This window comes from Typha latifolia, chromosome 9 (genome assembly GCF_019914945.1).
Source record: "Typha latifolia isolate L0001 chromosome 9, TyphaL0001v2, whole genome shotgun sequence".
In the NCBI taxonomy this organism is placed as follows: Eukaryota; Viridiplantae; Streptophyta; class Magnoliopsida; order Poales; family Typhaceae; genus Typha; species Typha latifolia.
The window spans coordinates 566,311-577,407 of NC_133094.1; the positions used below are offsets into that span (position 1 = coordinate 566,311).

Sequence of the window (11,097 nt, forward strand, 5' to 3'; positions counted from 1 at the left end):
TAAATTAAACCATTATCTGTTTTAAAAATAAATCATGACAAGGGATGACAGAGATCGATATAAAAGAGAATAAATCAACGGCAACAGAAATATCTATCAGGCCCAAGAGAAGAGAAGAGTAGCCCCTCTGACAATTATTCCCGGTCTTTGTAAAATGGTTGGAGGGAAGATTTGACACTGCTGTCTTCCCACTCTAAACGTTCCCACCATCCTTCGAAACCATAAATGGATTTTAATTTGCTCGGGATGTTATCTGCTCGGAATGGGAGCTTCTTCAACTTCGGACACTTGAAGACAATGATCTTATTTAATGCAGGGAGGGCGAATGCGGAGTGGCAAATGGAAACCATCTCTGGCAGATCTTCTAACTCTATCTCCCTGAGGCAAGCGAAAGTACGGGTCGACGTGATTTCTTTCTCTTCTTCCTTTTCTACTGTATCTGCAATTAGTTCCCTCATACTAGAACAATTATGTACCACTACTGTCATAAGGCACGGGAGATGCAAAACCCATGAGATGTTCTTCAACCTATGACAAGAAAATATAGTTAAATCGCGAAGAGCCTGAAACAGCTCCTTGGGAACTACTCCCTTCCATATTATCTCTTCTAAACAGCGCAAACCTTCAATTCTGAGTATCTCAAGTGCCCGAAGATGCCATGTGGGGTGTTGATGGTTACCTTCAATCACCACTTGGGTCACATTGCTATCAATTAAACAAAGTTCAGCTAAGTTTATCTGGATTTGCTCATCCCCCAAGAAAGTAGTCGACAATGAGAAGGAAGTGGAATTCTCTAGATTGCTTATACCAAGCCACCTGACTGGTTCATTGGGCAACTCAACAAGTCTATCGAGTTGCGATGATGAATCTATGCAAATTCCAAGACCTTTTAGATTGTTTAAGCACTTTAACTCTTCCAACAGTTGTGATGCCAAATCGGATAACTTTTCATCAGTAGGCCTCCGGTATCGACCTAAGTCCAGAACCTGCAAAGACTTGAGTTTTGCAATAACACCCTGGGGTATGGTACGGATTCTATTATACCTTAAAATCAGGAACTTGAGATTGACAAGAGATCCCACCTCCTCAGGGAGAGAAGACATTTCATTATATGCAAGGTTGAGGTATCGGAGCTGGGCCAACCCACATATCTCTTTGGGAAAATGAGCAAATCCACACGAGGAGAGGTCAAGATATGTGAGTGCAAGTAGAGCTCCGAAATTATCTCCAAGCTCTCTCAATTTACGGTTACCTGAAAGCATCAAAGTGGTGAGTTTGGATGAAGAGGGTACAGTTGCAATGGGAGGAAGTTCTTGGATTTCACTCCTCATCAACGATATCCTTTCTGCCTCGTGCCAATTTTGTTGGTCTCGTGGTGCATCACCTCGAGGAACAATCCATTTGTTCTTCTTCCCGTTGTCGCATGCTATCCACAATGCCATATCGCGTAACACATCATGCATCCTCACACTAGGATATGTTGCTTCATGATCCTCTAATAAGCATGCCCCTATCAAGTTGCCGATCAGATCGTGTCCGGTGTTATAAGCATCCGGTATGTGGTCAAACTCTTTTATTAAGCCTAATCCCAGCCAGCATTCGATGAGGTCTTCCCTTTTGATACCAAAATCCTCGGGCCACATGGAGCAAGACAAGAAACACTCTCTCAAGGTGTCAGACTTCAAGTTATCATAACTGAACTTTAATCTATAAAAAGTACTATCTTGAAGATCCTCAGGTGAGTGTTTTTCGACCTCGTCGAGTCGTGACTTATTGAGTAGATTGATGACATATTCCCATTGTTTTGGATCCTTCTTCGGGTACATGGACCGACCGGTTGTGATAAGAGCCAAGGGCAAGCCCTCCAATTCCTTGACGACATCTTCTGCAAGGCTTAGGATGCGAGGATGAGAGTTGATAGTTTCCGTGCCGACCTTGTCCAGGAAGAGCTTCAATGCATCGTCGTAGTTCAAACACTCCATTTTGATCGTCCGCCTCACCTCCATGTCACCACAAACAGTCTCTAATCGTGTGGTCAAGACCACCTTGCGCGTGCATTTGCCGACCACGCCGAGTGGAAATGGGATTCCAATATCCTGCAGATCAAGTCGGCCCCAGAGGTCATCCAACAACAGGAGGAAACTTTTATTTTTGAAGAACTTGAAGATGATGTCTTGCTGTTCTGTAACATCCTTTGGTTCCTGTAGTTTCTGGTGCTTGACGATCTGCTTTTGAATTGTTTCTGTCGTACATGATTGAGAAGCTGTGACGAAGATCACAACATCGAAAGCAGAGTCGTTAATAAAGGAGTTGTTGATTTGTTTCAAAAGGTGGGTCTTTCCTACGCCACCCATGCCCCAAATTCCGATAATCCCCACTGGATCATCTTTAATATAGCGGAGAACATTTTTAAGGTTTGGATATGCATTTGGAGATGATGTCAGCATAGGCTCCTCCTGTACATGAGACGGCGCCGGTGCAAGCTTTTCGCCTTCATCTAACAACCTTTGCACATCCACAAGCTTCTCGGCAGCAGTTTTGCTAAGGCTATAGTTTGAACAACAGTTAAGTGAGGAGCATTTGAAGCACAAGAACCTCTGCTTATATTTCTCTACCATCGCATCAACTTGGGCTTTGGTATCTTCCACCTCAGCTAACCAGTCTGATGATTGATTAGTTGGTCGCTGGCCATTCCTCTCCGCTATCTCGATCATTTTTTTGATATCTTTCTCCTTGGCAACCAATTTCTTCTCGGCACTTTCGAGGGCCCTCATGTTGTCAGCAGCGTTAATACAATACTTTAGATGTTGCTTCTCCAAGTTTGAACAACGGAGACAGGATGACTTCTGCAACTTTATAGAGATGCTCCATGGATATCAAGAATGGGACTCTCTCTCTCTCTCTCTCTCTCTCTCTCTCTCTCTCTCTCTCTCTCTCTCTCTCTCTCTCTCTCTCTCTCTCTTCTCTCTCCCCTCTTCTCTTGACGACTATATTAGAAAAGAAAAAAATGGGGGAAAAAATGAAGAGTGTGTTTTTATCAAGTAATAGCAGAAGATGGAAGATGATAACTGAAGAAGAGAAGAAAAGCTCACCAGCCGCCCCACCGGACTGAACTCTGAAGTACCAAGAGATCGCAACAGCAAGTCAGGCTTTTGGTGTGCCTTCAGCAATCAAGGGCTGCCAATGCCATGCAGGTATAGTTGTAATGGAATTAATACTTTCATATGGGAAGCAAGTTAGGGATTCTCTTGCAATTTACAAACATAAGAGAGAATAAAAAATTTGAAGAACTTTAGTGTTGATTATTTCTTACCTTTGTTTGATAGGGATTATTACTTATCGTTCTAATTAAAATTCCTCTTCTAGAACTTAGTAATATATTCAATCTATATATGTAGGTTAATTTTAATAATAATCTGTTAAAAAATATTTTATTAAAAACTGAGGATAATACTAATTTTGGGAGAGTCAAAATAATTTACCAACAATTAATAGCATTTATGATATTTTCTTCTGCCGACTATATTAATGACTTAGCAAATGATTTAATAAAAATTATTAATTTCTCTCCTTTAATTGAAAGTTAAGATTAAATAATACTAAATAAAATTAATCGAAAGTATCAGAAAAAACTTATCACTTTTCTAAATTATAAAAATAAATTAGTCATATTTTATTTCTCTATTTTAGCTGTCTACTTTTTTTAGAAAAATAAAAATAAAAATAAATTATTAAAAGTTGACGCTCCTATTATTATTAAGAAAATAATTATAAGGATAAGCGATGAGAAAAAACTTAAGTTCCATTTTTTATCGATTAATCTATTCATATATGTAAAATATCTTATATATCTTTTAATTTATCAATAGATAAAAATTATTTTTAATAAGTGATTAGTTAGTATCGAATCATTACTCTAATGATAAAAAAAAATAGGAAAAAATAAATGAGATGTTTCTTTTTATTTAAGACTCTAGAAAAGGATGACGAAAAGTTTAACAAGAAAAGAAAAACTCACCTGCTACCATACCATACCAAGAGTCCATGGCAAATAGTGCGAGCCAGAGTTTTGATATGCCTTTCACTACCACACCAATGGCAATGCCATGTAATATATAGTTTAGATAGGTAGCAAAGAGAATAAGCAAATTGAGGAAAGTAAGTTAGGGATAAGATAAGAGTACTCTTTCTTTTTAGCTTTTTCTAAAGAGAATTAGGTGCAAAGTTGTGCCCTTGCGTGTGGTGAAATACTCAATATATGATAACATGAAGCAAACAAGGGATTCTTTTACTAGCATTAAAAAAGATAAAAAGTTGATGAATGAAGTAAGGTATAAAGTGGAAAGTTGCATCTTTAAATGGAGGCATAATGGAATACCTCATTATAAAAAAAAAGTGAAGGAGAAAATTGGCCAGCATATGCGAGGAATAAAATGATTGATTTCAAAGGGATTATCTTTAGAGGGTCTGAAATATATTAATTATATTAATATAAAATTATCTATCGGTAGAGGTAGGTTAATGTTAATATTTTTAAGCTCTTAATTATTTTATCTGTATTTATTTTGAATTTTTAAAATGTTTAAAATATAAAAATATGAAAGATTGAAGTGAAACAAGCATAGAACAAAGGAGATTTTTAAGAAAAGAAAAATCTTTTCTAATTCGTTGATGTAAAATAATAAAATATTTTTGTCATTCTATTGTTAAAATAATCATCTGCTAGCCAATTGGAATTTTGACTGGAGATGTAATTTGTATTTTTTTTTCCCCTTTAATTATTCCTAATCGAGCTTGAGCTTAACCGGAATGGGGATTTTGCTCAATTCAGGCTTGCTTATAGAACGAGTGAGCTCGATCTGAGTTAGAAGCGAGTCGAGTTTGAGCCGAGTTTATAAATCGTTTCACCCAAATTTAGAGTTTTAAAGGCAGAAAGTTGTGGTTATAGGGTCTCCCAGAGCCGTTGCATTTTGAACTCTGCCTTCTTCGCAGTAGAACTCGAGAGAAGCGGCCATGGTAGAATCCCTTCTCTCTCAATGTTGGTTACGATTTTTTGTTTGTGATATTTTTTGACGCCTTAGTAAGGTCGCAGAAAGCAGAAAGCAGCTCATCTCACAATCGCAATGTTGAGTATATCTCAATTCTCAAAGAGTAATGAACAATTAGTTTAATTTCACATTGCCAAAAATAATAATTTAATAGTTTAAGTTTTTGAATTAAGTTGGGTTTCGCAATTTATATTAAATCTTTTTTTTAATTTAGACTATTGAGTACATCGTGCGACACACTTAACACAGCCCAAATCTAATACCTATTACGATTTAAACACTCAACGCAGCTCGGCACAAAATGTTATGAATTCCCGACTGTGAATAGTCTAATTGCAAATAGAAAAGGAGAAGGTTTTTCTTTATAATATAGTAAAATTCTAGGTTGTTATTTATGAATTTTTTAAAGAATATATACATCACTAAGTTCTTTGATAGCTATCGAACAATTTTTAAGCAATTTACAGAATGAAAAAAAAAATAGTATTTTATAAATCTAGGTTTAGCTTTAAACGTTACTAGTCAGCTATATTTAACAACTGAATGACATTTTTAAAAAAAATACTGATAATTTTGGTGATAATTATGTAAAAAATTCCAAATAATTATTACAAAAATTGAAGATGAACCACTTTTACAGATCTTGAGTTGATGTCTCTCATCTCGATTGCATTATTTGGTTTTAATGGCACAATTTATATGCATGAGTGACGCAGAACGCAGTCATCTATGTAGAAAGGGAAAAGGTAAGAGAATTTTTAATCTTCTCTTTTAGAGAAATTTGATGCATCAGGAGTTTTCTTTTCTTTTCCCACAAAAAAAAAATGAAGTTTTATCATTGGTGGGATCCTAACGACGGACTATATAATAAATATCTCATAACTAAAACTTACCGCGTAGGAACTCGGTAGAAGAATTCTTTTTCGCCTCCTTTTCTGTCCATACTACACTGCTAACTCCACTCAATCAATCATTCGTCATGCATGTAACGCAGATGGAATTAAAAGCTCCAACGTTTTATAATACAATTAGCTGTTTTAATAACAGAGATGTTAAAAAAGAAAAACTAAGATATTTATTAACTCATAAACTACTTAAAATCTTAAATTATTTTAAAAAACAATAAATTTTATATTTCTATATTGTTACACACTATATATGATTTGCTATAAACTCGAGAGCTGCGGATTGTACCAACTTCGCCACCCGTAACCTTTCTTTGATTTCAATGTCTTTGTAAAACGGTCGGAGGGAAGTTTTGACACTGCTGTCTTCCCACTCTAAATCTTCCCACCATACTCTGGAACATTCAATAGACCTTAATTTGCTCGAGATGTTACCTGGTCGGAATGGGAGCTTCTTCAATTTCAGACAATGTAGAATATAAATATTTTGTAATGCGGGGAGAGCGAATGCGGAGTGGCAAATGGAAACCATCTCTGGCAGATCTTCCAACTCTATCTCCCTGAGGCAAGGGAAAGTAGCAGTCGACGTGATTTCTTTCTCTTCTTCCTTTTCTACTGTATCTGCAATTAGTTCCCTCATGCTAGAACATCGAATTACCCGTAGTTCCATAAGGCACGGGAGATGCAAAATCCATGAAATGCTCTTCAACTTGTCACAATCAACTACATTTAGGAAGCGTAGAGCCCGAAACAGCTCCTTGGGAACTACTCCCTTCCATATTATCTCTTCTAAGCCGTGCATCTTATGAAAATAGAGGTTCTCAAGCGCTCGAAGTTGCCATGTGGGTTGTTGATGGTTACCTTCAATCACGATGTACTGGGTCACATAGCTCTTCGTAAAACAAAGTTTAGCTAAGTTCATCTGAATTTGTTTGTCCCCAAGGAAGCTAGTCGACAAGGAGAAGGAAGTGGAATTCTCTAGATTGCTTATACCAAGCCACCGAATTGATATGTTAAACAACTCAATTAGTTTATCGAATTGTGATTTACCTTGTACGCAAATTCCAAGACCTTTTAGATCGTATAAGCACTCTAGCTCTTCCAACAGTGGTGAAGCGAAATAGGTCATTTTTTCAGCACTAACACTCCCGAATGTTTGATGTAAGTCGAGAACATGTAAAGACTTGAGTTTTGCAATAACACCCTGTGGTATAGTATGGATTCCAGTATCCCGTAAAATCAGGAACTTGAGATTGACAAGAGATCCCAGCTCCTCAGGGAGAGACGGCATTTTATTATCTGCAAGGTTGAGGTATCGGAGCTGGACCAACCCACATATCTCTTTGGGAAAGTGAACAAATCCACACGAGGAGAGGTCAAGATATGTGAGTGCAACTAGAGCTCCGAAATTATCTCCAAGCTCTCTCAATTTATGGTTACTTGAAAGCATCAAAGTGGTGAGTTTGGATGAGCAGGGTGTAGTTGCAATAGGAGGAAGTGCTTTAATATTACTCTGCATCAACGTTATCCTTTCTGCTTTACTCCAAATTTCCCTGTCACGTGGAGCCTCATGTTTAAAGACCATCCATTTGTTCTTGTTCTTCCCCTCGTCGTGTGTTATCCACAATGCCATATCGCGTAACACATCATGCATCCTCACCGTAGGAACAATTCTTTCACTCTCCTCTGATAAGCCTGCCGTAACTATTCTTTCACTCTCCTCTAATAAGCATGCCCCTGTGAGGTACCTGATCAGAGTGTGCCCGGTGTTATATGCTTCTGATGTGGAATCAAACTCTTTTATTAAGCCTAATCCCATCCAGCATTCGATGAGGTCTCCCTTGTCGATCCACCAATCCTCGGGCCACATGGAGCAGGACAAGAAACTTTCTCTCAAGATGTCAGACGTCAAGCTATCATAACTGAACTTTAATCTATAAAAAGTACTCCCTTCTTGATCCTCGACTTCATCGAGTAGCGACTTCTTAAGTAGGTCAATTGCATATTCCCATTCTCGTGGATCCTTCTTCTCGTACATAGCTCGACCGGTAGTGATTAGAGCCAGTGGCAAGCCCTCCAACTCCTCGCTGACCTCTTTTGCAAGGCGTGGTATGAGAGGATGAGAGCTGATGGTTTCCTCGCCAACCTTTTCCAGGAAGAGGCTCCATGCCTCGTCATCGTTCAGACACTTCACTCTGATCTTCTTTCTCACTTCCATCTTGCCACAAACATTTATTGATCGCGTCGTCAACACCACCTTGCGCTTGCATCCCTCGACCATCCCAAGCGGAAATGGGATTCCAACAACCTGCAGATCAAGTCGCCCCCAAAGGTCGTCCAAAAGCATGAGGAAACTTTTATTCCTCAGGAAATTGAAGATGATGTCACCTTGTCTCGACACATCCTCGTGTTGCTGCAGGTTCAGAATCTCGACGATCTGCTTCTGAATTGTTTCTGTTGTACATGATTGAGAAGCTGTGACGAAGATCACGTGATTAAAAGCAGAGTCGCCAATAAAGGAGTTGTTGATTTGTTTCAAAAGGTGGGTCTTCCCTACACCACCCATGCCCCAAATCCCGATCATTCCCACCTCTTGATCCTCTTTAATGCAGCGGAGTGCTTCTTCAAGATTTGGATTTGCAAACGAAGATGATGTTGATGTGGTAGGCACAGACACCTCCTGGACAGGAGGCGGCACCGGTGTTATGGCTACCTCCTCCTTTGTTTCATAATCTAACAACTTTTGCACATCCAGAAGCTTCTTGGCGGCAGTTTTGCCGATGGTGTAGTTTGAACAACAATTAGGTGAGAAACGATTGAAGCATAAGCACCTTTGGGTATATTTCTCTAGTATCGCATCCACTTGGGTTTTGGTAGTTTCCACCTCATCCAGCCACCATTGTACTTGATGAGTTTGTCTCTGGCCATTCCTTTCAGCTATCTCGATCTTTTCTTTGATGTCGTCCTTCTTGTTGAGCAAACGTCGGTGGGCGTTTTGCAGGTCTCTGACGTTGTCGCTAGCTTTAAACGGATACGTTAGCTGCCGCATCACGAAATTGAACAAGGGAGCCAGGGCAAGGTCTGCGACTTTACTGAGAAGCTCCATAGAAATCAACGGAAGAGGGAGAGAGGCCAAGAAGCAAGATGAGGAAGCTATACGAGAAGATGCTTTGGAGTTAGGTACTCAATTTAGACCTCGCACTCGATGCGATAGGTTGGCCGGCCATTTCTAATCAATTAAGTAATGATTTTCTTATTTCACAAGAGAACAAATAAGTAATCATTCAAATTTGTAAAGTTGTAGGTCTGCACAAAAAATAAAAAATACCAAGTTGCAGCAATACAACTGTTTCTGGCTCACCCCATTCTTGCATTGGAAAAAATAAAAAATACCAAGTTGCAGCAATACAACTGTTTCTGGCTCACCCCATTCCTGCATTGGAAAAAATAAAAAATGCCAAGTTGCAGTAATACAACTGTTTCTGGCTCACATGCCAAGTTGCAGCAATAAATTTCTGGCTCACCCCATTCCTGCATTGGAAAAAATAAAAAATGTTAAGTTGCAGCAATACAACTGTTTCTGGCTCACCCCATTCCTGCATTGGAAAAAATAAAAAATGCCAAGTTGTAGGTTATTTTTTTAATTAAGTAGCTTGAAGATGGAAGATGAAGATTAAAGGAGAGAAAGAAAATAATATATTACATTAGAAAATAATTTTGAGTCATTATATTTTAGAACATATATATTTTAAATAATAATAATAATATTTATTTTATAAATAAAAAAATTAAAATAATTTAATATTAGACTTATTTTAAAGGTCTCGATGAGACCTTTCGAATGATACTATTTTAATTAAGAATACATATAGAATAAAAAGTGTTGAATTAAATACTTATTAGGCAAAGCTAAAAAATATTAAAAATCTAAAAAAAAATAGAACCGAGCTCTATTTTTTTGGTTGGGCCCTAGTGTAGTGTCGCTAGCTTCAAATTTGCAACTAATAATGGAGTTTGGCTGGAGATGCTCTTAATTAGTGCGAGCGTTGTAGACGATGCACAACATCGATTGGATGGGATGAGAATATGTGATAAAATGTGCAATTCGGTAACAACCAATTCTAGTGGTTCTTTTATGTACCTTTTCTTACGACTAAGGAGCTCATGGAATCAACTCTAACCCTAAACAATCGTTGTGGAGAAAATTGTTTGGTAGTGCAACGGTTTAGAGCAAGTTTTAACGGCGTTTAATTTGAAACAATTGTTTAGTAATGCATATAGCTTGAAGTCTAGACTATATAGTTTCTTATATTGGCTAAAACTTAGTAAGACTTAAGTGTTTCTATATTTAGGAAGGGTTAGCCCTTCGTTTAGTCCATATTTAACCTTCTAGCTTGTGAGTGATTGAAAAAAGTGATTAATTCGGTACAAATAATTTTAATAAAGTTAGTAGGTACCATTGTCTATGATCACCTTGGTTATGCTGTCAACTCCAACACTAAATAATCATTATGAATAAAATTATTTAATAATTTCTTAAATGATAGTTCAACTTAGTGATCAAGACATGCTTCCACCTCATTCAACCACGCTTGCAAATGACGATCGAGTTGGCGTCTCCCCTCTCTCCCTTCTTCTCAGTAGCATAGATCCCTACTAAGACGACATTATCAATGTTGGATGGCACTTTCAAGGGCTTTCATGTTGCCGTCGGCTTTAAACGGACAAGTTATCTACCACATCTCGAAATTGAACAATGGAGACACAATGACGTCTACAACTTTACTAAGAAGCTCCATGGATATCAATGATCGAACTCGTTTTCTTTTCCCTCTTCTCTTCTCTAGATGACGACTATATTAACTAATGACTCGCTATAAGAGATCGAGGCAAAAAAAAAGAGAGAAGGAAATAAAGATGGCGTATTACAACTATTCTCACCAATTATTGATGCTCTCCTCTTCAACGGTGTAAGATGCTAAATGCTACTGGCTATTTAGAGATTACTTTCAGTTAATTATAAAAGATATCAATATTTTTATTTTGATATATATATATATATATATATATATATATAAATTACTCTCAGTTAATGATATATATATTTTTTACTTGATAAAATATTAAGATAATATAATTATAAA

At 37.6% G+C, this 11,097-nt stretch overlaps 2 protein-coding genes across 2 annotated transcripts; both read right to left on the bottom strand.

The window, feature by feature from the left end:
• Positions 1-4,090, bottom strand: LOC140794690 (probable disease resistance protein At1g61300). Its single transcript, XM_073146820.1, has 3 exons — positions 4,019-4,090; positions 3,093-3,177; positions 1-2,987 (listed from the first exon to the last, which is right to left on the bottom strand). Exon 3 carries the CDS (start codon positions 2,772-2,774, stop codon positions 135-137), a length of 2,640 nt encoding a protein of 879 aa, XP_073002921.1. The 5' UTR covers positions 2,775-2,987; positions 3,093-3,177; positions 4,019-4,090; the 3' UTR covers positions 1-134.
• A 1,938-nt stretch (positions 4,091-6,028) lies between these two features.
• On the bottom strand, positions 6,029-9,479 carry LOC140794689 (probable disease resistance protein At1g61300). Its single transcript, XM_073146818.1, has one exon. The coding sequence runs from the start codon at positions 9,057-9,059 to the stop codon at positions 6,201-6,203; it is 2,859 nt and encodes a 952-aa protein (XP_073002919.1). The 5' UTR covers positions 9,060-9,479; the 3' UTR covers positions 6,029-6,200.
• Between the last annotated feature and the right edge of the window lie 1,618 nt (positions 9,480-11,097).